At 36.7% G+C, this 27,227-nt stretch overlaps 16 protein-coding genes across 16 annotated transcripts; 9 read left to right on the plus strand and 7 right to left on the minus strand.

The window, feature by feature from the left end:
* Positions 1-113: 113 nt before the first annotated feature.
* MRX20 (Mrx20p) lies at positions 114-1,262 on the plus strand (the record flags this gene model as incomplete). The annotated part of the gene is made up of 2 exons (XM_003677182.1): positions 114-131; positions 216-1,262. The coding sequence occupies 2 exons, from the start codon at positions 114-116 to the stop codon at positions 1,260-1,262; spliced, it is 1,065 nt and encodes a 354-aa protein (XP_003677230.1).
* Positions 1,263-1,328: 66 nt separating this feature from the next.
* Positions 1,329-2,876, minus strand: CNN1 (centromere-binding protein CNN1; the record flags this gene model as incomplete). Its single annotated transcript, XM_003677183.1, has 1 exon — positions 1,329-2,876. One exon carries the CDS (start codon positions 2,874-2,876, stop codon positions 1,329-1,331), a length of 1,548 nt encoding a protein of 515 aa, XP_003677231.1.
* Positions 2,877-3,130: 254 nt separating this feature from the next.
* On the minus strand, positions 3,131-6,169 carry KAP114 (karyopherin KAP114; the record flags this gene model as incomplete). Its single annotated transcript, XM_003677184.1, has 1 exon — positions 3,131-6,169. The coding sequence occupies one exon, from the start codon at positions 6,167-6,169 to the stop codon at positions 3,131-3,133; it is 3,039 nt and encodes a 1,012-aa protein (XP_003677232.1).
* Positions 6,170-6,378: 209 nt separating this feature from the next.
* On the plus strand, positions 6,379-6,939 carry ANK1 (ankyrin repeat-containing protein ANK1; the record flags this gene model as incomplete). Its single annotated transcript, XM_003677185.1, has 1 exon — positions 6,379-6,939. The coding sequence occupies one exon, from the start codon at positions 6,379-6,381 to the stop codon at positions 6,937-6,939; it is 561 nt and encodes a 186-aa protein (XP_003677233.1).
* A 486-nt stretch (positions 6,940-7,425) lies between these two features.
* On the plus strand, positions 7,426-9,219 carry RMD8 (Rmd8p; the record flags this gene model as incomplete). The annotated part of the gene is made up of 1 exon (XM_003677186.1): positions 7,426-9,219. The coding sequence occupies one exon, from the start codon at positions 7,426-7,428 to the stop codon at positions 9,217-9,219; it is 1,794 nt and encodes a 597-aa protein (XP_003677234.1).
* A 260-nt stretch (positions 9,220-9,479) lies between these two features.
* Positions 9,480-10,193, minus strand: BRR6 (Brr6p; the record flags this gene model as incomplete). The annotated part of the gene is made up of 1 exon (XM_003677187.1): positions 9,480-10,193. The coding sequence occupies one exon, from the start codon at positions 10,191-10,193 to the stop codon at positions 9,480-9,482; it is 714 nt and encodes a 237-aa protein (XP_003677235.1).
* A 198-nt stretch (positions 10,194-10,391) lies between these two features.
* KGD4 (alpha-ketoglutarate dehydrogenase subunit KGD4) lies at positions 10,392-10,763 on the plus strand (the record flags this gene model as incomplete). The annotated part of the gene is made up of 1 exon (XM_003677188.1): positions 10,392-10,763. One exon carries the CDS (start codon positions 10,392-10,394, stop codon positions 10,761-10,763), a length of 372 nt encoding a protein of 123 aa, XP_003677236.1.
* A 193-nt stretch (positions 10,764-10,956) lies between these two features.
* Positions 10,957-11,754, minus strand: PRE4 (proteasome core particle subunit beta 7; the record flags this gene model as incomplete). Its single annotated transcript, XM_003677189.1, has 1 exon — positions 10,957-11,754. One exon carries the CDS (start codon positions 11,752-11,754, stop codon positions 10,957-10,959), a length of 798 nt encoding a protein of 265 aa, XP_003677237.1.
* Positions 11,755-12,029: 275 nt separating this feature from the next.
* Positions 12,030-13,673, minus strand: RET2 (coatomer subunit delta; the record flags this gene model as incomplete). Its single annotated transcript, XM_003677190.1, has 1 exon — positions 12,030-13,673. One exon carries the CDS (start codon positions 13,671-13,673, stop codon positions 12,030-12,032), a length of 1,644 nt encoding a protein of 547 aa, XP_003677238.1.
* A 969-nt stretch (positions 13,674-14,642) lies between these two features.
* NCAS0F04020 (uncharacterized protein) lies at positions 14,643-16,418 on the plus strand (the record flags this gene model as incomplete). The annotated part of the gene is made up of 1 exon (XM_003677191.1): positions 14,643-16,418. The coding sequence occupies one exon, from the start codon at positions 14,643-14,645 to the stop codon at positions 16,416-16,418; it is 1,776 nt and encodes a 591-aa protein (XP_003677239.1).
* A 265-nt stretch (positions 16,419-16,683) lies between these two features.
* Positions 16,684-17,478, plus strand: RPN12 (proteasome regulatory particle lid subunit RPN12; the record flags this gene model as incomplete). The annotated part of the gene is made up of 1 exon (XM_003677192.1): positions 16,684-17,478. The coding sequence occupies one exon, from the start codon at positions 16,684-16,686 to the stop codon at positions 17,476-17,478; it is 795 nt and encodes a 264-aa protein (XP_003677240.1).
* Positions 17,479-18,117: 639 nt separating this feature from the next.
* DAL5 (allantoate permease) lies at positions 18,118-19,800 on the plus strand (the record flags this gene model as incomplete). The annotated part of the gene is made up of 1 exon (XM_003677193.1): positions 18,118-19,800. The coding sequence occupies one exon, from the start codon at positions 18,118-18,120 to the stop codon at positions 19,798-19,800; it is 1,683 nt and encodes a 560-aa protein (XP_003677241.1).
* Positions 19,801-20,170: 370 nt separating this feature from the next.
* Positions 20,171-20,659, minus strand: NCAS0F04050 (uncharacterized protein; the record flags this gene model as incomplete). Its single annotated transcript, XM_003677194.1, has 1 exon — positions 20,171-20,659. One exon carries the CDS (start codon positions 20,657-20,659, stop codon positions 20,171-20,173), a length of 489 nt encoding a protein of 162 aa, XP_003677242.1.
* Positions 20,660-20,835: 176 nt separating this feature from the next.
* NCAS0F04060 (sugar porter family MFS transporter) lies at positions 20,836-22,668 on the plus strand (the record flags this gene model as incomplete). The annotated part of the gene is made up of 1 exon (XM_003677195.1): positions 20,836-22,668. The coding sequence occupies one exon, from the start codon at positions 20,836-20,838 to the stop codon at positions 22,666-22,668; it is 1,833 nt and encodes a 610-aa protein (XP_003677243.1).
* A 420-nt stretch (positions 22,669-23,088) lies between these two features.
* NCAS0F04070 (aldo/keto reductase) lies at positions 23,089-24,123 on the minus strand (the record flags this gene model as incomplete). The annotated part of the gene is made up of 1 exon (XM_003677196.1): positions 23,089-24,123. The coding sequence occupies one exon, from the start codon at positions 24,121-24,123 to the stop codon at positions 23,089-23,091; it is 1,035 nt and encodes a 344-aa protein (XP_003677244.1).
* Positions 24,124-25,493: 1,370 nt separating this feature from the next.
* Positions 25,494-26,954, plus strand: HXK1 (hexokinase 1; the record flags this gene model as incomplete). The annotated part of the gene is made up of 1 exon (XM_003677197.1): positions 25,494-26,954. The coding sequence occupies one exon, from the start codon at positions 25,494-25,496 to the stop codon at positions 26,952-26,954; it is 1,461 nt and encodes a 486-aa protein (XP_003677245.1).
* Positions 26,955-27,227: the final 273 nt, after the last annotated feature.

The following is a 27,227-nucleotide window of genomic DNA, read 5'->3' on the forward strand; positions in this document are numbered from 1 at the left end:
GAGTTTTTGATGCCGCATCTTCTATCGCCTTTACTTAGAGCCGGTATTTCTACCTTAAGGATCATTGAATTTGTCAATAGGAATAAAGATCTACCCTTAATAAACAGTCGCCAATGAAGAAAGATAATATGGTATGCCCTATCCACCTCCTACTTCTTACCTTAATTGTACACTACTAACGAATTTTCTAAAAATTTATATTGCTGCTTAAACAGACTGATGTTCCAATTCAAATACTTGCTGGAAGCGCTGCTGCCGTATTTGAAACCACACTTACTTATCCATTTGAGTTTCTGAAAACTGGATTCCAACTACATCGTAGGACCGTTGGAGCTAAACCTTTTGAAGCATTACGCCCCATAAAAGTATATTTTGCTGGTTGCACTGCCTTGAATTTAAGTGCAATCGTCAAGACAAGTGTGAGGTTTGCAACTTTTGATAAGGCGTGTCAAATCTTGAGAGATCCAAACTTACCAAAGGATTCTTTACTAAAGGGACCGAGATTACTGCTGGCCGGTATTTTAACAGGTGCTGTGGAAAGTTTATGTATAATACCGTTTGAGAATGTCAAAGTGACCATGATTGAGAATTCACTGCAGTTATCAGAATCAAAGCCCACTGAAAAGGAAATAGCTGGCACCTTGAAGAAGAAAGTAACTTTTCATGTGGCTAAACCAAAGCAATTGTCACCTCAAGAACAATGGCGCCAGGTTTACTCTAAATATCCTTCATCTAATATATTCAGCGTCGTTAAAGAGATATACTTGACTAGAGGTTTGAGAGGGTTTGCACAAGGTGCTATGCCTACGGTATTTAGGCAAGTCAGTAATTCGACAGTACGTTTTACTGCATACACAACACTGAAACAGTTGATCTCTCCAACACAACCTTTAAATGAGGTATATGCATTTGGAATTGGTTTATTTTCCTCTTGTGCGGTTGTAGCTTTAACTCAACCAATTGATGTTGTTAAAACAAGGATGCAAAGTAAAACAGCTCATTATTTTTACAAAAATAGTTTAAATTGTGCTTATAGAGTATTTGTGGAAGAGGGGATGGTTAGTTTATGGAAAGGTTGGTTACCAAGATTGTTTAAGGTTGGATTATCAGGAGGAATATCATTTGGAGTATATCAATATGTGGAAAACTTATCACATACACTTAAAAAGGAAAATATTTTGATTGATAATCAATGCACGAGTTTCCCGAAGCTAAATTGTATATATATCTTAAGTCAACAAAATTTATTTATTGTGATTTGAAGAATGTTAATTATTATTTAGTGTTACAGTGTTGATATTCAAATTTATGCGTATGTTGAGAGCAGGTTAACCAAATAGAACATGTTCCATTTCGTTCAAATCATCCAATGATAGATATCTTGCTAACATTTCAAATACATCATCCTTTGTGGCATTATATTGAATGATGTTGTACTTCTTAAGGATCTTTATAGTTGCATGCAAACTAACAGGAATGGTATTCCGATCGTCCTTCAAATCTCTAATCAATTGGCGAATGACCTCTTGGGTAACCGTTTGTAGACTGTTCCAAGTATATGGCTTAAAGTTGATGTTATTTTTTTTGAGGAATGGTTGCATAATATCTTGGAGAGTTTGAATCGGGAGCGTAGCAATGGGGAAATTATTAGTTGCAATTTTTTGTTCAAATGAAATATTTGTATCATCATTTCCATTCGAGTTTCCTTCATTTGTAGGTGACCATGCCTGTGGTTGTACTCTCTTGTATTCAAAGAGGGGAATATTGTTGGATAGAGTTCTGGCAAATAATTGAGGAGGAGGGTCAAAGCGTTTTATGCTTGACGGGTTTGTGGCTTTAGTTAATATTTTTGAAGAATGTTTGCTTGGCGACTCAGGTAATGGCTCTAGATCTAAAGAGTCTCTAGCAATTGCTGCTTCTAAGGGATGACTATCTGTAGTAAAATTGTCCTGGTCAGTACGTTGGTGATATATGGGTGGGCTGCCGAAGTCGATTATATTATTGTCTTGTTCAAAGTGTGGCTCATTGTCGATTAGGCCATCAGCGGGCCCCACCTCGTTGAATGCATTTTTGGTTACATCATTATAAGAAGCAATTTTAGCGGAAGTTGGCGGTATCTGGGATTCGATATTGGGGGGAGCTGACAGTAGGTCGTTCGTACGAGCAGCATCTTCGACTGGCGTATCTACATCTCTTATTGAGACAGGTTCAATTTTCCTAATTTTTGGTCTGGATGGGATTTGTCGCAGCTGGGAAAATATTGTCTGTGATAAAGATCCAATGCCTTTAATCGGACTTTCCTCCGTTGAATATCTCTTGGAGGGCGTAATTTCAGAAATTCTTGGCTCTTCTACTATTGAATCTGTAGATTTATCCTCAATTATTTGTTCTTTCGGTGATGTGTGTTTATTTTCTATAGCATTCGAATATGAAGCCACTCCGTTTTCTTCTTGTAAATTCAATTCCTTCGATGACCCAACTTTATCATCCTGTTCCATATACTGCAAGTCTTCTGCCTCTTCCAAAGTTAGATTATCCATGGGAGCTATTGAAGTAAAAGAATTTTCAGCACCATTATCGTTCAATGAATTTGACTGAAAATCAGATACTACTTCCTCATTAAGTAACTTTGTTAGATTTCTTCCTTGTGAAACTAATGCGGAACTTAAGTCTCGTAAATACGATTTTACCTCATCACGGTCATTTTGTAAGGGTTCAAGATTAGATTCCATTTCGAGTCTCCTCCTCAATCCAGGTGTTGCACTCAATACGAGTTGCTCTTTTATTTTTTGCTCTTCTAGCGCTCGTTCTTTGAACGGAGTGATAAGTTCTGAGCTATCGCTATAACTGTCATTATTTTTCTTCGGTGTGTTCATTACCCATAATTATGTTATATGATTTGTGCAGGCAAAGACTGTATAATAATTTAGTACATTAGTTGCATCTGAAATGGAAGATTCATCGAGGAGGAATCTATTTTAACTGTCATTTTTATTGTTTGTTTATTTAACAATTCGCGCTCTTCTTCGATTACGTAATGCATGCAATATATATTGTCTATATGAATTACAACAACTTATATGGAGATATATCTGTTTAATGGAGCCCTGTTCTAAAGGACTTTTTCGGTTTATACCAAATTTTCCGTGAGTATTCTCTTTTCATTTTCAGACAAGGTATTGTATATGTTGTGAAAGCCATTTAAATCCCTCGCTGCAACATCCTTAAAGAATTCTACCAAAAGCTCAGGAATAGTTTCCTTTAAGGTATCGAGGCCAGTAATCTCATCAGAATCATTTTCTCCAAAGTCGGCTGGATCTTCGTCATCCACAAATTCACGTAATTTTTCATAGTCTAAGACATCATCAACATCTTCCCATTCATCGTCGTCGCCAGCAGCCTCTTCTGAGGTTTTGTTGTTACTAGTGTCAACATTCTTAATATCAGATTCTAATAATATTTTGGAATCCGGTTGTTTATTCTGAAATCCTAATTCAGTGGTAAACAACTTCACAATCTTAGTAAAAGCTGGAATTTGCGTATATTTATCTGGCATTTTCTTCGCCATTGATCTGGTAATGATTAAGTCACCATCATACGGAATTAAATCACCATTGACAATTAGTTTACCCAATCTTTCGTCACCTGTGAAATATAGTTTGCTTAGAGCCACTATGTTTTCCTTAATTTTCTTCTCTCCTCGTATTGTTTCAAAGGATTCAAACCACTTGTTCATAACTTTGGTAAATGTGGAATGATCACTATCAAAGTTGTACAGTAAATCGATAACTTGTTTCGGATCCGAACAAGTCAAAAAACATAATAAAGAAACCAAATTTTGTTGTGTAGAGATATTTTGTGCCTGAATCAATCTGCCTACTGCTGCACGTAGAATAGTTGGAATTAATGGTTGGATTTCATTTGAGAATTTTGAGAAGAGAGTAACAACTAAAGTGCCCACGTTCATGGCTGCGGTGTCCGAAACATTGATTGACAATAAACGATCCAATACATTGATAATATCCTGTAATTTTGGTACCATTGCTGATGGTTCCGTATTATATACCATGTAGCTGAAAGCATCAGTTGCTAGTTGCAACGTCTCATCTTCTGTTGAAAGGGATAACAAGTTACATAGTGATTTAAATGAAAAATCACTTATCGATGTTGGCAAAAATCCGTCAACAGGCTTTTTTTTCATGAAGATTGTTAAGAATTCTAGAATTAACGAAAGCACTGGCGTGTATCTATATTGATTAATGGCGCTTGCATCGATGGTATGAATAAATGAAGGTAGGCATATATCAACATAATGCAGGTAAGTTTCGGTATTCATACCCTCTAGTAAATGTTCCAAACAATCTTGTGCTTCAACTGTAACTTGAACATTGGCAGGATCTTTCGAAGAGATAGATAAAACTAAATTGAATTCGGTTTGAAGTATTTCAGGACTTAAATTCTCATGAACATTGCATGAAATAATTTGGTTTAATGTTTCCATTAGTAAACCGTTCGTGTCTTCTTCAGCCTCCTTTGAGAGTTCGGAAATTATCTTTAAAGTGTTTTCTTGAACAATGGAACAAAGTTCTGGGCCAAGGACGGAAGGTAGTTCAGCAAAGTATGAGTAATATGTAAAGGCAATGATACTTGAAGATTTAATAATTTCATTGTGAGTCTCTAATGCAAGGTCCAAAGTTCTTCTCAAATAATTTCCCGTAAGTTGTTTTACATCTTGCAATTGATCCATAAACTTTTCCAACAACTTTGGAGTCAAGAGGATAATTCTTGATAATAGAAACGTTTTTTGTAAGCCATTCTCAAACACGGAAGAAAATTGTTTTAATATCACAGATGGTTCTATATTGATATCATGATCATTATCCTCCTCATTTGTAAGGAGGGTTTGTAATAAATATAGCAATGATTCCCTTAGGTTATCATTGACATCTCCGGTTAGCGAGTAAATTACTTGTGCATAAATGGAGTTAAAGAAATTAGAATAATTTGGATTGCTTAAACCAGACATAAACTCCGCTGCCTGATCACGAATAGTAAAACTAGCAAGTAAGCCAGTCTCCTTTGAGACAAAGTCATTGAAGTCTTCTGACCACTGTTCTAGTGTGTCTGAATCCAAACAACAGAGAAAGGTTAATGACTGGACGATCAAGTTTATTTCTTGCATAGTAAAATCAGAATCACTTATAGATGTTAGGAAATCCAGCACATGGATCACACATTCATTCATTGATTCTAAAATGTCATTGTCAGCTTGACTTAAATTCTCTAAAAAAGCATTGAATTGGTTGGAGCATGCTTCTAGGTCTCTGAAGGATTGCAATTTATAAAGTCCTTTAAAGGCTTGGGTAAACAATTTCCTTGAAAATTCATTGCTAATTAAGACGACATTCTCATATATCTTAGTCCTCAAGTTCAAGATTAAAGAATCGTTACTTACTGGATAAAGTTCAAGCAATTGTCCTAGGACTTCCAAAGCCTTAAAAATACATTCTTTAACAAATTCTTTCCTGTTGTGTTTAGAAGAAGAATCCACCACGGACATTTGCAATAGACATGCGTTAAATAATTTTGTCCCAGCTATCTTAGCTTTCAAGTTCGCGTTATTATTAGTTAACAGCTGAAAGATAATTTGTAAAGTCTCCATACCTATCTGTCCTTCGAAGAACATTTCCTCTGAAATAACATCGTCGTAAATCTCATTCAATAAGGACAGCGCATTTAGTGAATGATTTTGTTCGATAGCCATGTAGATAGTAGATAGTAATTGTGGCCATTGGTCAGGAAAATCTACCGCAGATATTTGCACTATACAATAAGAAGCACTATTCTTTATCTTGGTATCTTGTGCATCATCCAAACATAATTGCAACAGAGAATTTCTAATATATTCTTTTGTATTTTCTTGAATAGTAGAAGTATTTCTATAAGATTGGAACCCTGGACTCCAATACATGGTGATAAACTTCCTAATGGTTAGTAAGGAGAATTGTCGGGTGGACAGAGGACTTTTAGGATCTAGAGCCACGCTCATTAAAGAAGTAAAAATTTGAGATGCGTTTTGGTCACATGATGAACTTAATTGGTTCTCAGCAGCCTCCCTGGTTTGAGTATCGGATGATTGAGCCTGTGTTATTAATTGATAGATATCCATATTTGATGAAGCAACACCCTGTTACTTTTTTAATTACTCTGGATTTGAAATAATTGGTATTATATCATTTTGATGTTTTCAAATATTTTCCTTGCGGCGAAAAAAATCGTAACGTTATACTAGAAAGAAAGAATAGGGTCAGTTAAAGAGTAGAATCACTTCAGATACCCTAATTATTGCTATTATTGGAGCTCCAAAAACAAAGAATCATGAGCGTTGAAGGTGCATCATTGAAAGAGCAATTGCTAGACGCCTCCAGAAGAAACAATGTCGACTTATTAGAGCAGGCGTTCAATGATCTGGATAATGATCCTAAGAAAATTGCCGATCTGATTAACACAGCTAAAGATCCCTTAGGAAATACAGCATTACACCTCGCTAGTAAGTATGGATCTTGGGAAGTCCTAGATAAGATTTTGGATCTAGATGGTGATATTGAAATTGATCCTCAAAACGATATTGATGGAGATACACCGTTGCACGAAGCAGTAAGATATGCTAAAGAGGAGCCTGAACACGGAACATTTATAGCTCAGAATTTGATTGAAGTGGGAGCTGATGCTAGAATTGCCAATAAGCATAACCAGAAGCCAGTGGACCTTATTCACGGTGATGAACTAGATGACTTGGTCGACTTACTCCAAGGTGCAGAGTTAGCTGCCGATACTGGGGTTGTTGGAGAAACTGAAGACGAAGTGGAAGGAGAGGTGGTAGAAGATGATGATGATTCCGCTGATGATGTTGACATAGATGTTAAAGCAGTTGAATAAATGACGCATGCAAGTATTTAATGTTGGAGCGTGCAATGCTAAAAGTCGTAATTCTAACTTTGTACGCCACAACTGTAGTACAATCAAATGAATAGATAGAAAATAATTACTCTTATGTAAATGGAACATGGATTCTTGAGATGATAAAATATAGTTTTTTAACCATGTAAGCTGATCCCATGATTATATCGAAAGCTGAGTACACAAAAAACAACTAAAGTCCCTTTTAGTATTCTTATACAGGATAGCACTGCATACTTTTTTTTCACTTATTAAGGCATATGTTGGCTGTGTCTGCTTCGTTGTAGTTCTCATTGTTTAATTGCATTTTCATTTATGACGCTATATGTCATTTTGAAATTTCAATAAATGATAATCAACTTTTCAATCTAAGGTCAACAGTACATTATAGAAGAAATAGAAATCAAGCATAGTTGGCTTTTAGACAAACATAGTCTGCAGGATAGATTTAAAAATATTCAAATAATGTCCGACTCATCCAATGAAGGTAGTTTATCCACTAGCAGGACAACGCCAATGTCCAAAAGGTCTCCTTCCATCTTGGTTACTGACTCCCGGTCTTCTAAGCATAGAATGAGCGCCCCCTTTGCTGGACATGCTGCTGGGTCACTCAATCAGCCCAAGCCATTTAATCGTGGCATACCTCATCATACGCCATACTCTTCGACTGGAATACATTCTCAACTCCGAAAGAAATCCTCCGGAAGGTTTGGTGATGTATCCATTGATAATATACTTCTGGACAGTTCGGATGTTCCCTCAGGTAGACGAGAAGAACGGCTTTCTAATTCATCACAAGAAAGATTCCCATTTGCTTCAGACCGACTGAGGTCATCATATTTTAAGAGATCCATTAATCCGTTACCTTCAAGAACATCAAAGACATCACAAAAGTTGGTCTTGATTCCAGAAGATGAGCCAATAGGAGCAGAAGTTGGTTCTTCGAATGTCTTGGATAGAAAGAGGCATGCCACAACCCCAAGATCGCCTGAACGGTATGAGTCCAGTTATAAGGAAAGTAAGCTGGCAAGAATTACAGCTTATAATGTTGCAGATGGATTTAATTTAAAATTACTTTCCAAATTTCTAGGTGATACCCATGAAGTCTCACCAAGAATGTATGATGAATGTTTATATATAGCGTATACTTTACCTTTATTACCAGGTAAGGAAGGGTTTAGAATCAAATCTAATATTTCTAAGAAAACGGTAGGAGGACAAACACTAATTGATAAGCTTATCGATACAAGTGAGCAACGAGATCATCATTATGAATATTTTTCTGGTGTTGAGACATTAGAGGATGCACATAATAATTATGAGTTGGATTCCAATGCTATTCCAATTGATACTACAGACCCGAATTTGATTCCATCACATTTGCCGATACCAACAACAAATCCAGATTCATTTAATCCTAGTGAACCTCAATTTTTTGCAGAGGAATCACACAATGATCAGGAATTAAGAAAAGGTGATGGACGACTAAAAAATCAAAAAAATAAAAGTATAAATTTAGCGACCACTATACCTTCAGAAGATCAACATGCAGAACTGTTTATATTTCATTATGGTGTTATAGTATTTTGGAATTTCACAGAAATGGAAGAAAAAAACTTGTTAGGTGACATTGCATTTTCCGATTACAAGAATCTGGTTATTAGGCCTTTAGATGAACAAGACATTGAGACAGAACAATTCCATTTTGAATACGATAAAGATACGGAAAGGCCCAGAATTTTCAATGATATTTTAACGCTTAGATCGGGTGATCATATGATTGAGTTAACCTTATCACATGCAATTGCTCAATCTTCCAAGTTATCACGGTTTGAATCGAGGATCACTCCCATTTTGGCATCAGTTACTAAACTACCTAAACGTTTAGCCTTATATGGAACGTTAGGATTACAAAGGAAACAGCTTCTAAAACGATCAGGGAAGTTATTCAAACTGCGTGTTGATGTCAACTTATCGTCAAGTGTTCTGGATTCACCAGAATTCTTTTGGTCTTCTGAGCCAAGTCTCCATCCTTTGTATATTGCTATGAGAGAATATTTAGAGATAGATCAAAGGGTACAAGTCTTAAATGACCGGTGCAAAGTGTTTTTGGAATTTTTTGACATCTGTGTCGATTCTGTAGCTGAAAGAAACATTGCTCGAGTTACTTGGTGGTTTATTATTGTTATTATTGTGGGTGTTATCTTTTCACTAACAGAGATCTTTGTGCGATATATAATAATACATAGTCATAGATAGATGAATGATGAGTCTATAAATATCCTCTTTATAATTTCAATTCACTTTTGAGAGAATCATTTTAATGCTATTGCCTTACCGTTTATTAGATTACGACAAGTGAACAGTTACGCTCCAAATATTTTTCAGGTAAATCATTCCGAGAAAATGTATCAGCTCAGTCGGTAGGCATGACAGCGAGTTTGGGTCAATTGCGGATGTCATCATGTAGTCTTTAACTTATTATTAAAAATATTGGGTTGATAACCAGGTTCTTGTTCTTACCTATCTCGAATCACTTGTTCTGGTTGGTAATGAACAGTGTAGGATCCAAACGCAATGTTCGTTACGGCTACAATGGAACATGTAGTTAACAAAATGAAAAACAAAGTACGCCAAGATATTGGCTCTATAAATGCATTAACCACTTCCGCCAAGGTTTGAGCCCATAATGTCGTTGAAATATGTACAACTGTTCCCTTAGGGGTTTCCTCCTTTTCCTGCATGCAATGAAACCATTCATTACAAAGTTCTTCTAGGGCGGGTACACGCAGCTCTGGTTCACATTGATTTCTTACATAGTTTTCCTCACAACGTTGGATCCTGTAATCATTTTCCACCAATTTTCTTTGCAATTTGAAGTCAACATCTTTTTTTACTAATGTGACAAACTGGTACGCAAAGAATAGGATTACTGTGACCACCACAGAGTTGAACAATAGCTGAATATACTGTGCAATTATTTTCGGTCGCTGATCATTCGTGTTCTTTTCTATCGGCAGATCATAATTCCTTGATATTTGCGAAGTCATTAGCCCAACATAGAACGTAAGCTCAAAAGAAGCTGCAGAATCGGTTGATGACCTTGTATTAAGTAAGTTTATCTCTTTTGCTTGTTCAGAGTTTTTCAATATTTGGACGCCATCTCGGCATTTCGGTCCGAAGATCAAGAGCCTATCAACTTGGAATATCTCCCTTTTCTTCAATTCTGTCATCAAAGAAACTAGTGTTCAGTAGGATATAGAGTTTTATCATTGTTTAAAACGTTTAAAGATATCTTACTGACTTTAATAAACCTTTTAGAAGTGTCGTTGTTAAAGAATATCACGCAGTTCGTCTCGAAATTGACCAAACAGAAACCTAATCTCAAGGACATTAAAATCGTCGATAAAGTCACAACGCCAGCTACTACAATGAATCCAACCAGCACAAAATTAGCAAAACAGGCATATGTTCCGATGATTAAGTTTATTGGAACAAAGCATCCAATCATAAAACACCCAGATAAAACTACTGCACATCCATGTTCAATGAATAAAATACTTCCAGGATCTTCCGAATGTATATCTGTTGAGCAATATTTGAAAAACACCATTCCCTTTAAGGTGGTTCCATTTAAATCTATAGTAAATCAGAATGCTGTTGGTCTTGGGAAGTATACATATGTGGAGAGACCTCTTCAGGAAAATGAATTAGCGTCAGTACTAGATTTACCTCTAAGATTTAGACCAAAACCAATTGATGACTTAGAATTAGATTCGATCAATAGCGGTGGTGCGTTTTAGAGTTTCCCCGACCGAAGGGGTCAAATTCTTCTATAATTCTTTTTTTCATATTCTTTGTTATATCTTTAATGAAACCTATACATATTTTATTAAATTCTCGACGCTCGTTTATTGTCGCTGAACCATTATATCGTATTGTTGTGATTTATTTTTGAAATGTAATATGTAGTATAGAAGCGTTTTAAATAAGTGGTTATACCTTTTGGGTACCATAACCTCTGATATCCTTTGCAAAGTTCCAAGCCATCTTCTCCACTTGTAAATCCTTTTCGAAAATTAGACCCTGGTCATTATCTATAATGGCTAACGAAAACTTCCTCGACGAACGAGCATCTCTATAGTATAAGACCTTCATGGCTTCCAAAATAGTTGTCTTTGCTGTTTGTAAATCTGTCTTGGCAATATCTTCTTCACGATCAATAACACGTCTTAATAATGGCACTGCTAAATGAGCACCAAAACCTGTGGCTAGTGTTGGTGACGAATACGTAACACCTAGTAAATTAACATACCTTAAGAATGGCTTATTATCTTCCACACCAGCTACAATTAATGCGTTCCAAAGTGGGTTCATCTTGGATCTACGGGAATACATGACATTGGCTAGATATTCAAACACATAACTTGGTTGTAACGATTCTTCATTGTCAGCAAAGGAATTGTCATATTGATTCTCAGTTTCTATCTCTTCTAATAGATGTTCAATGTGTTGCATATCTGAGATATCTCCAGAGATACCCACAATGGTATTCTTACCCACAGGTATCAATCTTTCGATATCTGTAAAGCGTAGTAATGAACCATAAGACCCTAAGTTATCAGCGGCTATAATCACACCATTATTATATTTCATTGAGATAACTGAAGTACCAGTAACGATAGGTTGTTGAGTATTCATTTTTGGGAAAGATGGTGCATGGGCAATTTCATTATTGTATGCTCCGTATGTTTCGTCGGAAGGTCTCCCCCAGCTAAATGGATCGTGATTCATGGTTAATTTGGTTGCTTGGATTCAGTTGGGCTGATATTTCCAATTCAATTGCTTGATAATTGGTTCCTTATATTACTTGTTCCCTGCCTACGTAAGGGTGGCGATTTCCACTTTTCATTAGGTTTCTATTTTGCCACTGAAAATTCCACCCCGGGTAACGCGCAGTATAAGAATTGAGAGAGTCAAGACGATCATCATCAGTTATCTCTTTGCATGTCATGTTATATTCTTCATTGCTTTGTGTAATTAGTTTTATATACATAGATGTGTATCTATCAAACAACTAAGTATTCTTCTGTCTTCAAGACTGCCACAGCTTCGTATGGTAATTCTTCACCTTCTTCTTGTTCTTCACCGGCCATTGTGGTAACGTTAGCAATACCGACACCAGTTAGACTCTTACCAGATTCGTCCACATGTTTGAAGCCAACAGTAATTGGGAACATGGCATCTTCTAAACCGGCTTCTACGGTAAATGCCACGACACCAGATGAACCTGGAGTAATTGAAGAATCTAGCTTTATAGTAATACCAACTTCTTCATCCATTCCAGCAATCCTGGCATTGAAATCATTAGATTCATCATTTATCTTAACATTTTCTGTTACCACTGGAAGGACGAACGACACATTTTCTAATTCTTGGCCATATTCTTCTGTTATTTCTAATTCTAGAGTGACATCGAATATACCTTCACCGTTATCAGATGGTGTTACCCAAGCAGAGACATTTAATGGAATTAGTGAGGTGTCATCAGCAGAGCAAACTTTTCGCCATCTCAAGACACCTAAGCTATGATCATTAGAAGGAAATGATTTTTTTGCGTCTCTTAGAGAGATTAATTTTGAAGATAAAAATTTATTTTTGTCAATGTTTGGATGTGTCTTAAATTGGAAGGCCTTATCCTTTACGTTGATAGAATCCAATAATGCTAATTGTGAATGAGCCAATGATGCATCATTGATACGTAGTTCAAGAACACCTTTCAATTCAGAAGAAGAAATGTTACCATCACGAGTAATTTCTGCATTAATGGTCTCATTTATGGTGATTAATATACCATTATTTGTACGTTGCTCTTCTTCATCTTTCTCGCCACCAACCATAGCTGGAGCCTGTGGTAGTCTGGTAACCATTGATGGACGGGTGGTCATTGGCCTTCTTTGTGCATCATTCATAATTGAATTTTTAGCAGATAGTTTCATACCTGTACCTGATGGCCCATACATTGATTGAGGTGCTTCCTGTGGTTGCTGAGAGTGCAAATAAGATTGTTGTGCTGCAGCTGATGCGTTACTGTAATAACTGTTGTAAGCATTAGTAACGTTAGGATCACTGCTTCCAGCAAACTTATTAGTTAGAGGAACGTTAACTTCTGAAGGATAAATACCTGCCTTTCTCTCATGCTCTCTCCTAGCAATTTCCTTTGCACGACGCTTTCTTTCCTCAGTAGCTTCTAATTCCTTGTTACGTTCAATGATCTCTTGAATTCTTTCTTCATGAGATTCCATGGATAAGTATGTGCTGACTTGAGCTGCGGTTAAATTTTCCTTGTAGCCCATGACGACAATTTCATCAAAAGAACTCAAAATTTCAAAGGCATTATCGTATAACTCAGTTTCATCGTAACTTGACAAATAAGAATTAACAGTTTGAGAGAAAAGGTTCAAAGTGGATAAATCTTGAATGATATTAGATTGACGATTGGTGATCAGAATGATATAATAATCATCAAATGGTTTATAGACGTACCTAACATGTTCATCTTCTACGAAAGTGTGATCTGAAGAAATGCTAGAGACTAAACCTTGAAAATTAGACAATAGTTCCATGACACGGTCCTTGGTAAGTTCTCTGAATTGTCTAGATAACAATGGTTTCCCATTACGAGTGGTAATTGAGGCGGCTAATACAACCATAGTTTATTTTGTGCTTCGTTTAGTTCTTCTTTGAGGTCTTGAGACAGAGTTTGATCCAGCTGTCTTGAGTTAATTCGTTGTTGTTTAATTGATTGATATTTGTCCTTTAAACGGGTTTTTCCAAATTTGAAATCTGTCTTTACCAAAAATTGAAAGTGGCGTCGTACAAAGTGATATTCCAATTAATTGGTGTTTCCTTCACAATAATACAAGTGTTGATACCTTCCCAATGCTTCGGGCTATTACCAAAGCTCAAAATTATTTAACTAGTACATTTCAATAAATTTAATTTTTTATTTATTATATATCAGATTTTCTTGAGAATATTTTTTCAGAAGGAACAATTGAAATAAATCAAAGATTAAACTATAAATATAATATAAACCTAATTCATATACACATATAAGTTTACTAAAATGGACATATATCAAGTTATCAATCATTTAATGTTGTTAAATCGACCAAAGAGACTCACCAAACAAAATTACCGTCATATCCAAGAGAGAAGGTAAAAATTCTTGGAACAAACACTCACTCAGCTCAACAGTAACCTCCATACACATACCGTATTCCAACGACCATCCAATAATCCACAAATCTTACAGTGAACCTGTTCAGTCCACCTGCCCATTCGCCCTCTGCCATGGAATGAACCGGCTGAGCCTAGCGCTGGTGTCGTTGTCGCGGCAATTCAGTTTTTCGCGACGGCGCGGACGGAGCCTCACGATTTCCAGTGGGAAAACCCTGAACAGACGGCGCTGTTTAAACACCGGCACACTACGTAAGATCATGCACTGGTCCACTGATAAGGATTCCATCCGTAATGAATGCATATCAGTCCTTTATAAGATCTGTTCACTCAGGCTCTCATCCAATTGACGTCGTGATCGCACTCAAGACAGGGAAACACGACTAAGAGCACTCTTTTTGCCGGAAGAATACTATAGGAAACATAACAGAGACAGAAGCATGTCCGCATTCTCTGATAGTGACTCAGAGACAGAAGTCGTCTCCAGAAATTTGTGTGGTGTCGTCGACATCGGCTCCAATGGTATTAGATTTAGTATATCTTCCAAGGCAGCTCATCATGCAAGGATCATGCCCTGTGTCTTTAAGGATAGAGTGGGCATTTCATTGTATGAGGTTCAATATTCGCCCGATTCACTTGAGAAGAAACCAATCCCAAATGAAGTCATACGAGAGATTTGTGCGGCTATGAAAAGATTTAAGTTAATTTGTGAGGATTTTGGTGTCCCTGAATCTAGTGTGAGAGTGTTGGCCACAGAGGCAACTACAAACGCCATCAATTGTCAGGAATTGATTGAGGCGATATACGAATCTACAAATTGGGATGTAGAATTGCTCTCGGGGGAAGAAGAGGGGAAACTCACCGCTTATGGTGTGATGTCTTCTTATAACACTGTCAATGGATTATATATTGATTTGGGTGGTGCATCCACTCAATTATCATGGATGAAATGTGTCGATGGTGAAATTACACAATGTGAAACTCCTGTCTCGTTGCCCTATGGTGCAGGAACACTAACCAGAAGATTAAAGGCGGAAGATGCTAATGCCTTGTTTATGGAAATTAAAAATGCATACAAGCTGGCTGTCGAAAGAATTAAGATTCCAGAGGATATGTTCAAAAATGCAACATTAAAGGGTGGATTTAACTTATTGGCCCGTGGTGGAGGACTTAGAGGCATGGGTCATTTGATTTTATCACAGACGCCAGATTATCCAATCCAGACCATTCTTAATGGGTTTTCATCGTCACATAATGAATTCACTGCAATGGCTGATTATTTATTCTTGAAAGGGAAAATTCCAGGCCCTAAGAAGGAAAAAATATTTAAAATATCAGAAAGAAGAGCAGATCAGTTACCTGCGGTCGGGTTATTATTAAGTGCCATGTTTGAATCATTACCATATATTAAATCTGTCTATTTCAGTGAAGGTGGTGTAAGAGAAGGTACATTATATTCCATATTACCTAGAGAAATAAGAGGACAGGATCCATTGATTATTGCATCAAGACCGTATGCTCCATTATTAGTTGATAAATATTCAGCCTTATTGATGACAGCATTACCAGAAAATGATATACCCGAAATAATATACAAGAGAATTGTCCCAGCATTAGCTAACTTGGCGTTTGTTCATGCATCATATCCCAAGGAGCTACAACCAACGGCAGCTTTACATATTGCAACAAGAGGTATTGTTGCAGGCTGTCATGGGTTATCTCATGTAGCAAGAGCATTGATTGGTATAGCACTTTGTAATCGATGGGGTGGCAATATCCCAGAGCAAGAAGAAAAATATATGCAGGCTTTGGAGCAGGTAGTATTACGTGAAGGGAAATCGGATTCGAATCGAATAGTATGGTGGACAAAGTATATTGGAACAATCATGTATGTCATTTGTGGGGTACATCCCGGTGGTAATATAAGAGACGATGTATTTGATTTTTCTGTATCTAAGAAATCATTGAAACATGAATTTAGAGATCTAACTATTGACGAAGCATTAGCATCTCCATCCTCTCATTCCAAGCCAAATCAATCAGAACATTCAACAAAACATGTAAGAGAATTTGAAGTAGTAGTAAGGATAAGCAAAGATGACTTAAAGACAAGCGCATCAGTCCGTTCCAGAATTATAACTTTACAAAAGAAGATAAGAAAATTGTCCCGAGGTAGTTCCGAAAAGGTGAGGATTGGAGTACAGTTCCATGATTAAAGGTCTTGGTTAAATAATGGAATGTAAATATAAGCATTACTACATATAATAAAATTCATTCATAAAACGTTAGATGCGCACTGATTTATATTTCCATTTTATTAACCGCGTATTCGTTCGTCGCGATTTTCTAAATTTTCCGGATTTCAAGGGAAATGGACAAGATCTTGAATTTGAATGATTTATTTGCCACCTTGATAGCCATTAACATCACGAATATTCAAGTAAACCATCAAAGAATAATCGACATTCGTTAACTTATAAAATGGCATCCTTACCTGAACTAGTAAAAAGTCTAAGTGTCGCCTTTGATGGCCAAGATTTTGACAGTTGTACAAAGTTACTCACACCTATAAAGATAGAATTACTGAAGAATAATGTATTTGTTCCAGATTTTAGTAACCAAAGTGAGGTTTACTATAATGACCTAAATATATCCAAGAAAATATTGGAAATAGGGGCTTTAGTAAGCATTTATACTCTAAACTTTCCCTCATTCCAAAATTACTTTGATCAATTAAGACCATACTACTTTGGAACCAATTCTTCTTTATCTACCTCCGAAAATAAATCAAAATTGATCAGTTTATACCTGTTAATTTTGCTTTCTGAAGGGGATATCAGTAAATTCCACTCAGAATTAGAATATGTTGACAAACATCTCCCTAACTTAGAAGATGATGAATTTCTATCGTATCCAATTAAATTAGAAAGATGGTTAATGGAAGGGTCATACCAAAAGGCTTGGGATTTATTACAATCTGGTTCCAAAGTTCCTGAATTTGACGTCTTTACAAAGACTCTAATGGATGCAATCAGAGAAGAAATTGCATGTAATACACAACTATCTTATGATACATTACCATTGTCCAATGTTAAAGTACTATTGTTTTTCAATAATGAAAAGGAGACAGAGGCATTTGCTTTAGAACGTGGATGGAGTATAACGGATGCTATGGTCACATTTTTAGACGAAACAGAATCAGATGAAACTGAAGCTAATTCTGACTTAATCGTTCAATCACTCGACTATGCTATTAATTTGGAAACTATTGTTTAATGTATTTTATAAAATAAAAATATATTTTAAGTAATGCAAAATAGATGCCCATGTGGAACGCTGAATGCTTTAGCCATTATTCTCGAGTACTAATTTAGAAAGTACGAACAGTGAGGCATTTCTTTTTATTCTTAGCTTTTAAAATAGAAAACTTGTATATTCTAGAGAATGGAAACAATAATTTTTTTAGTTCCATTCACTCATTGTTAGACAAAAAATTCGAATAATTGTTCCATTATCAGTGTGAACTTAGATTTTGGATAACCGTTGTCTTTTGGCTACTGCCGTTGCAATTGTGAAATTTTCGGAGTTGAAGTCAATTTGGTCGCGACCAAAATTTTGATAAGATAAGAACTTCAATCTTGAAAGCATAAATCTTATCGTAATCAGTTATCAAAAAAGAGCATTGCAATTAACATGGTAGTCATCACTTACAATATTGGATTCTCAGGTTGAAACTAAACTTTTTCTAATCAATCGGAGAATAGCCGATAACAAGGCTTTCAATACGTTTATTAATGCAGTTGATAAGACCATTGAAGTATAAAAGCCTATGAAACTATAATTTGAAGGTTCGATTGTTAAGTAAAACTGGAGGATGAGGTAGACATCTTAGTGTCAATAAACTATAAAACAACAATGACCAACAGAACTTCAAGCATTGAATTGTCGACATCAGTCCAAAAATCAGAGGTCAAGATTAATATCCAATCGAAAGATATAGAAAAAGGTGAAATATGGGGTACAGAAACCAATACCGATGGAACTTTGGGGATTAAGGAGGAACCTATTCTAACGACGATCTTATCACCCAATGGTCAACCAGTTGTGATATCGTCTGTTAATGTAGATATGGCTATGAAATTGGCGCAAGAATCAATGGATCTTCAAATAACCAAAGAAGAAGATACAAGATTACGCTGGAAAATTGATTTTTGTATGTTCCCACTAATGTGTTTATTATACGCCGTCCAATTTATGGATAAAATATCTACGGGCTCGGCAGCAGTTATGGGATTAAGGACAGATTTGAAGATGCACGGTGATCAATATTCCTGGGTGGGTTCAGCCTTTTATTTTGGTTATTTGTTTATGAATATGGGGCCTGTACAATTTATCTTTCAAAGAAGTGATAAAATGGCCAAAATGTTAGCTTTATTTGTTATCATATGGGGCGTTCTTTTAAGTCTACATTCTGTTCCAAGTGTAAATTATGCTTCCTTTATTGCATTAAGAGTCTTACTAGGTTGTGCTGAAAGTGTGGTGACGCCATGCTTTACAATTATTACTGCTCAATATTGGAAAACCGAGGAGCAGTTTACTAGAGTTTGCATCTGGTTTGGGATGAATGGATTAGGATCTATCATCTTAAGTGCTATTGCTTATGGTGTTTACATACATGAAGACTCGTACTCAATCAAGGCATGGAGACTTTTATTTATTATTACAGGGGTGATTACTATCTTTGTTGGATTCTTGATATATTTTTGGATTCCTGACGATCCATCCAAAGCTAGGTTTTTAAGTAAACGAGAGAAATTAATGGTTGTGGAAAGAATTAGATCTAATCAACAAGGATTTGGGAATCAACAGATTAAAAAGTATCAAATAATTGAAGCATTGAAAGATGTCAGAACATGGTTATACTTTTTATTTACAGTTAGCTCCAATATTCCTAACGGTGGTATTTCCAATTTTTTAAGTATCTTATTAAATTCAGATTTTGGATTTAGTACAAAGGACACATTTTTATTAAGTATTCCCACTGGTGCTGTTGAATTAGTCGGATGCCCCCTATTTGGTATATTGGCACTCTATGCAGCAAATAAGAAGGTCCCAATTTGGAAATATAAGCTTTCTTGGGCAATTTTTTCAGCTGTTTTGGCATTAATTGCAAGCTGTATGCTGGGTTTTGCCAATGGATCCAAGAAGGCAAGATTAGCTGGTGCATATCTTTGGTACATTTCACCTGTTTCCTATATTTGTGTTATTTCTAATATTAGTGCAAATTCTTCCGGTTATACCAAGAAATGGACAGTTTCTTCTATTACGTTAGTTGCATATGCGGCTTCGAATCTTGCTGGACCTCAAACTTTTATTGCTAAACAAGCACCTAAGTATCATGGGGCCAAGGTCTCAATGGTTGTCTGTTATTCGTGTATGATTGTCATCTTATTAGTGCTATTGCTTATCAATATAAGGGAAAATAAGAGACGCGATAAGATGGCACTGGAAAGAGAGGGAAAGGATGGAATATTTGAAAACTTGGAATTTTCTGATATTACCGATTTTGAAAATCCGAATTTTAGATATACTTTATAATGACGTACGTAGTTTAAAATTTATTATAGTCCCGTTAGAGGAGATGCAGAATTGAGTTGGAATTGAAATTGCAGTCGTGGTTTGTGGGGAAGCGATTTGATACATATGCGTTTGACCCCCCACATACAAGAACATTTTGTAAAATGTTTATTACATGCATATTCGGCTTTAAAACAGTACCCCTCGGTTTAGCAAATTACGTCGGTTGGAAAGGGAAGCGTGTCCTTGTTAGAGAAACTATCGCAAAGCTTTCAAAAGTTTTTTCCATATTGGTACATTTCAATGCGAGAGAATGGGCGCTTTGTGGGGTAGTTACACTTAAATTTCTTTTTGTTGCGCAACAATATCATTTCAATGCGTTTCCCCGGATTTATGATTTGACCAAATATGACAGAACTGGGGTCTCAAAGAGATTTACCGTAGAAAGAGCTGTTAGCGGCATTTTGGGAACCGTGGACAGAGCCGACATATGAAACAGTTCCCTGGAATTGTCCTGACATTTGGGACATGAAGTTTCCGAAAGAGCGCTGTTGCCTTTTCTTTCCGGAACAAAATAGCGGATAATGCGAAATGCTGGGGAATTGGAAAAACTTTTTCTTCGGCTGCTTCTCTCGCCCCTTTGAATTCTGGAGCATTTTTCCGCACTGTCTGGAAAAGAAAACAAATTTTGAGGTCCTGTTTGGTGGGGAACATTCGTGCGGCCAATTGTCTGCCACCAGAAAAGAAATGTCCCCTTTGGCTGACAAAACACCGCAGAAACGGAAACCCGTCTGGGGAAATTTCTAATGACATATATTGCTTTTGTCCTGGTCCCTCTGCGAAGGTTTCTCCGTGAAGTATTTTCCCCACAATAACCCATTTACTCCACGACCTCCCCAATACTGCGTTGCATGGTTGCCGTTCTACAAGGCTTTCTCCGTGTCTGTACATATGTCGTCGTTGCTTTTTCTGCAAATTCTTGACGTTCGAGAGTGTTTTCATTTTGGCTGGTGATGAAAGATAGCTTGCCTCGACCGTCGAGGTGTCAAATCTGTAATGTATAAAAGCAGACTGTTTTCACTCTTGGGAAGTTATTCTTGTTTGTCTTCTTCAGTACTTTTATATAATTTTTTTTTACTAATAAACCAAAAGCAATCTCTTACTTACAAAAGTTCAATAACAATGTCTGAAGTTGCTGAAAACATTGCTTCACCAGAGGTCCCTCAAACCTCAGGTTCTCAATCTGTCTTATCAGATAACTCTGTTAAGGCTGAAAACGAAAGTTTCAAAGAAAACAGCGAAGATGCCAACGAAGTTGTCGTCGAAATTCCAAAGAAGCCTGCCTCTGCCTACGTAACCATCTCCATTTTCTGTTGTATGATCGGTTTCGGTGGTTTCATTTCCGGTTGGGATACTGGTACCATTGGTGGTTTCTTGGCCCATCCAGATTATTTAAGAAGATTTGGTCAACATCACAAAAATGGTACTCATTATTTCTCTAACGTTAGAACCGGTTTAGTCGTTTCTATCTTTAACATTGGTGGTTTATTCGGTTGTTTGATTCTTGGTGACTTGGCTAACAGAATTGGTCGTAAGATGGCCTTGGTTGCTGTCGTTGTCATTTTCATGGTTGGTATCATTATTCAAATCGCTTCCATTGACAAATGGTACCAATATTTCATTGGTAGAATTATCTCCGGTTTAGGTGTTGGTGCTATCTCCATTTTCTCTCCAATGTTGCTATCTGAAGTTGCTCCAAAGCATTTAAGAGGTACTTTAGGTTCCATGTATCAATTAATGGTTACTGCTGGTATTTTCTTAGGTGATTGTACTAACTACGGTACCAAGAATTACGATAACTCTGTCCAATGGAGAGTCCCATTAGGTCTATCCTTTGCTTGGTGTTTGTTTATGATCGCTGCCATGTTCTTCGTCCCAGAATCTCCACGTTACTTGGTCGAAGTTGGTAAGATTGAAGAAGCTAAGAGATCTATTGCTACTTCTAACAAGGTTTCCATGGACGATCCAGCTGTTCAAGCCGAAGTTGATTTGATTAGCTCCGGTGTTGAAGCTGAAAGATTAGCTGGTAATGCCTCATGGGGTGAATTATTCTCCACCAAGGGTAAGAACATTCAAAGATTATTCATGTGTTGTATGCTACAATGTCTACAACAATTGACTGGTTGTAACTATTTCTTCTACTATGGTACTGTTATTTTCCAAGCTGTCGGTATGAAGGATTCTTACCAAACTGCAATTGTCTTCGGTATTGTTAATTTTGCCTCCACTTTTGTCGCTTTATATGTCGTTGATCGTTTCGGTCGTCGTAAGTGTTTAATGTGGGGTGCCGCTGCAATGGTCTGTTGTTATGTTGTCTACGCCTCTGTTGGTGTTACTCGTCTATATCCAGATGGTATTAAGCATAAGGATACTAACTCCTCCAAGGGTGCTGGTAACTGTATGATTTGTTTCTCATGTTTCTTTATTTTCTCCTTTGCTTGTACCTGGGCTCCAATTTGTTGGGTTGTCGTTTCTGAATCCTTCCCATTGAGAATTAAGCCAAAGGGTATGGCTTTAGCTAATGGTTGTAACTGGTTCTGGAATTTCTTAATTTCTTTCTTCACTCCATTTATCACTGGTGCTATTAACTTCTACTACGGTTACGTCTTCATGGGCTGTATGGTCTTTGCTTACTTCTACGTCTTCTTCTTCGTTCCAGAAATGAAGGGTTTGACTTTAGAAGAAGTTAACGAATTATGGGAAGATGGTGTCTTACCATGGAAATCACCAGACTGGGTTCCTTCTTCTAGAAGAGGTGCTGACGTCGACATGGATGCTTTCCAAAAGGATGACAAGCCATTATTCAAGAAGATGTTTGGTAGAAAGTAATTTTAATTTTTAATGACCCCTAAATGATCTACTTAATACATACATTTCAAGATATAATTTTAATATAATACACTTAATTTAATTTTTTCAAACTAATCTCTATTTTTTTCTTACTGCAAATCCTGTTTGGATGATAAGGTTATTGAACTGCCATGTTGTAGATGAAAATCCCAAATTGTGCATGTTCATGATTACATTTGTAAATTAATATACGGCATAGCAGTTAACGCAGAAGATATAGCCTTCAAATATATCTCAAAATTAGTTGCCTATATACTAGAGTTTTATAACCGATCTTCAAAATTCTGTTAAAGAAACAAAGATTTATTTCTGAATTCTATACTTAGTATATAATCTAAAATATTATCTGCATATGAAATCAGGTAAAAAGCTTATCGCCTTTGGAAGAGAATATTTCCCTTAAAATAAAAAGTTTCTTGGTTTGTATGGTTCTTCTAATTGCTTAGTTTCTTCTTCTGTGAATTTAACATCCAAAGCTGTAATAACTTCATCAACTCTTGAAATTGAACTCATACCAACAATTGGTGCACAACCTTTAGACAACACCCATGCGGTGGAGATGACTGCCATTGAAACGTTCTTCTTCTTTGACAATTCTTCGACACGATTGATAATTTCAATTTCAGAGGGTTTCAAGTCTTTCATATTCCATCCATTAATAATCTTATCCGTGGTAGATCTCTCAGATTCTACACCAATTGGTCTGGTCAACAGACCTTGATGATTTGGGGACCAAGGTGTTAAAGCAATATTGTGCTTTTCACAGTATTGCATCAAATCACGTTCATCTTCTCTGTATAATAAGTTGTAACAAGATTGCACATTAACGAATTGGAACCAGTCATGTTTATCAGCGACAGATTGCATTTCAACAAATTGGGTTGGCAACATTGAGGATGCACCAATATATCTCACATCTCCACTCTCCACAACATCGTTTAATGCCTTCATAGTTTCCTTGATTGGTGTAGTTGGATCAAATCTATGAATCTGTAGAACATCAATGTAGGTACCCAATCTTTCAACAGAATTTTTAACTGACTGTAAAATATGTTTACGTGATAAACCTCGCTGATTTGTGAGATCCAAAGTATCAGATTCTGAAAAGGACATTTCACCCAAAGCAAGGGATAGAGATTCATCCACTGGGAAGAATGTCTTGGTCAAAATGACGACAGTTTCTCTCTTAATATTGAATTTCTTCAAAAATTCACCAAGTAATCTTTCACTGATACCATTTGAATAAACATCAGCTGTATCAAAAGTACGTAAACCACGATCGTAACAATGTTTTAAGATTTCAAAAACCTTTTCCTTATCATCTTGAACCCATTCTGCCCATTGTTTTGACCCATAGGACATGCAACCAACAATAATGGGAGAAATTTTGATACCAGTGTTATCGAATTTAACTTGTTGAACTAATTTAGACATTTTTTATTTTGTTTGATTTTTTTGAGTAGCTGTTTGGTGCATTGGAAATAGATTGTTAAATGACGGTGTCAAACACATGTTAAACAAGTTGCTTATATAGTTTTTAGCTTGGCTCCCTTTTTCATTATTTAACTTGTTAAAATAAGGAAATCGTTACTTTCAAGTTCGAAATATCGGCCGAGATTTTCGGCCGGATTCTCGGCCGTTTGCTCGGCCGAAACTTGATTTAAAGCATTATCATTCAATTCTTCTTGGTGCTTATATCTACGTACATTCTAAGAGCGTACCCCTTCCGACAATATTTGTAATAAGGTAAACACTGGGTCATGGTTTCCTAATAGAGTATACGGCTTTTTGGACAAAAAATATTGAAAGGCCTCTGAATATATTTTTGTTCTTCACTAACACTTTTCCCTCAAGTCGTTGACGTCGCGAACCATTCAGAGAACCGCCATTTATTTGTTATCATCTTAGTCCTAGTTATAATGAAAAATATTAATGGAAAAGGGATCTGAACGGTGTGGTAAGATAGAAGAAGCTAAAATTTGATAATTATCTATCAGTAGATGGAATCAAGTTTCATGTACCTACAACATTTAAACAAAAAATAGAAAAGTGGAAAAACGCTTCAGGAAATTTCAGATTGTTGGAAAAATTAGCAGGCGTTAGTTAATCCAGGGAGGTTACCAGAAGCAAACAAGGTTCCTGCGCATGTGACCTCCCACTTCAGGTTATTGAGTTGGTGTGAAAAATCTTGTTGTACGGGAACAGCAACTAAAAGGTACGCTCCTCCGCATTTTAATCAACAAGTGTTCCCAACGGTTGAACACACAAAACATTTATTACATGCTGTCACTTCTAGGCAAGTGAAGGAGGACCCCCGCATTTCCGGTTCTTCTCCGAGGCACTTTTACGTGTGTTTTGAGTTGATTATTACGTTGCTGCCAAAATGACAGGCCTGACGCGTTCCCTATATCCGCTCCCACAGTGTGGTGTACTGCCGTTCTGGGTCTCCGAGTCGTCGGAGCGGAGATGCCCCCAGGAAAATTAAAGATAGATTCCAATCGTCCCCCTAATATTTTCTGTCTCTGCCTAGAACCCCTCGCTAATGTCAGCTCGATTGTTGCAGCTTCTACCTACAGTGCTGACGTAGTGGGGGCACTTGCTTCAATAGGGACATGCTGAAAAAAAAACTATATAAGAAACAATATTTCTCAGATTTAACAGTCTGGTTAGTCGTTTCTTCTATTTGGTACCATTTTTTTTATTTCTTTCAAAACTGCATAGAACAATTCAAGAACTTCGCAGTCTTTCTATTGTACTTCACCGCATCCAGCACTTCAACGAATTTAATAAATTAAGATAATAAAATGGTTCATTTAGGTCCAAAGAAACCACCTGCCAGAAAGGGATCCATGGCTGATGTCCCACAAGAATTGTTAAACAAATTGCAAGAACTAGAACAAATGTTCACTGTCTCTGCTGAAACTTCCAGAGCCGTTGTTAAGCATTTCATCTCCGAATTAGACAAGGGTTTATCCAAGCAAGGGGGTAACATTCCAATGATTCCAGGTTGGGTCGTTGAATATCCAACTGGTAAGGAATCCGGTGATTATTTGGCTATCGATTTGGGTGGAACCAACTTGAGAGTTGTCTTGATCAAGTTGGGTGGTGACCGTACATTTGACACTACTCAATCCAAATATAAGATTCCAGATGGAATGAGAACTACTCAAAACCCTGATGAATTGTTCGAATTCATTGCTGATTCCTTAGCTGCCTTCTTAGAAGAAATTTACCCAGAAGGTGTCACTAAGAACTTACCATTAGGTTTCACTTTCTCCTACCCAGCATCTCAAGATAAGATTAATGAAGGTATCTTACAAAGATGGACCAAGGGTTTCGATATCCCAGGTGTTGAGGGTCATGATGTTGTTCAAATGTTACAAAAGCAATTAGACAAGAAGAAGATCCCAATTGATTTGGTCGCTTTAATTAACGATACCACCGGTACTTTGGTTGCCTCTTTGTATACTGATGGTGAAACCAAGATGGGTGTTATCTTCGGTACTGGTGTCAACGGTGCTTACTACGATAAGGTTTCTGACATTCCAAAGTTGGAAGGTAAGTTGGCTGATGATATTCCAGGTTCTTCTGTTATGGCCATTAATTGTGAATATGGTTCTTTCGACAATGAACATTCTGTTTTACCAAGAACCAAATACGACGTCCAAATTGATGAAGAATCTCCAAGACCAGGCCAACAAGCTTTCGAAAAGATGACTTCCGGTTATTACTTGGGTGAACTTTTACGTTTAGCTGTCCTCGATTTACAAAGCCAAGGTTTGATCCTAAAGGGTCAAGATATGACCAAATTGCAAGTTCCATACGTCATGGATACCTCCTACCCAGCCAGAATTGAAGAAGATCCATTTGAAAACTTGGAAGACACTGACTCTTTGTTACAAAAGGAATTCAATATCAAGACTACTGTTCAAGAACGTAAATTGATTAGAAGACTATGTGAAGTCATCGGTATCAGAGCTGCTGAATTAGCTGTCTGTGGTATTGCTGCCATCTGTCAAAAGAGAGGTTACGAAACTGGCCATATTGCTGCTGATGGTTCTGTTTACAAGATGTACCCAGGTTTCCCAGAAAAGGCTGCTGAAGGTTTGAGAAAGATCTACGGTTGGAAACCAGCTCCAATGGACCAATACCCATTACAAATTGTCGCCTCTGAAGATGGTTCTGGTACTGGTGCCGCTATCATTGCTGCATTGACTGAAAAAAGATTGGCTGCTGGTAAGTCTGTTGGTATCATTGGTGCTTAAACCATTAAGCAATCAATTTTATGAATTTATGAATTTATGACGCCGTTTCATACGTGACTCGAGCAACTCATTTTTATGTAATGTTATGTTAAAAAATTTCGGATAAATATCTATAAAAAATTTATGTTAAATCATCTATATCATTTTACATGGGAAAATTATTTTGTAAAAAAAGACTAGATTAATAAGTGCTTTTATTCCGCGGTTAATTTAAGTAATCAGTAGCAAGGGAACTGGATACTTTTGCCAAAGAGAGTGATTTCCTTTCAAATT

The sequence above is a fragment of the Naumovozyma castellii genome, chromosome 6 (assembly GCF_000237345.1).
Source record: "Naumovozyma castellii chromosome 6, complete genome".
NCBI lineage: Eukaryota > Fungi > Ascomycota > Saccharomycetes > Saccharomycetales > Saccharomycetaceae > Naumovozyma > Naumovozyma castellii.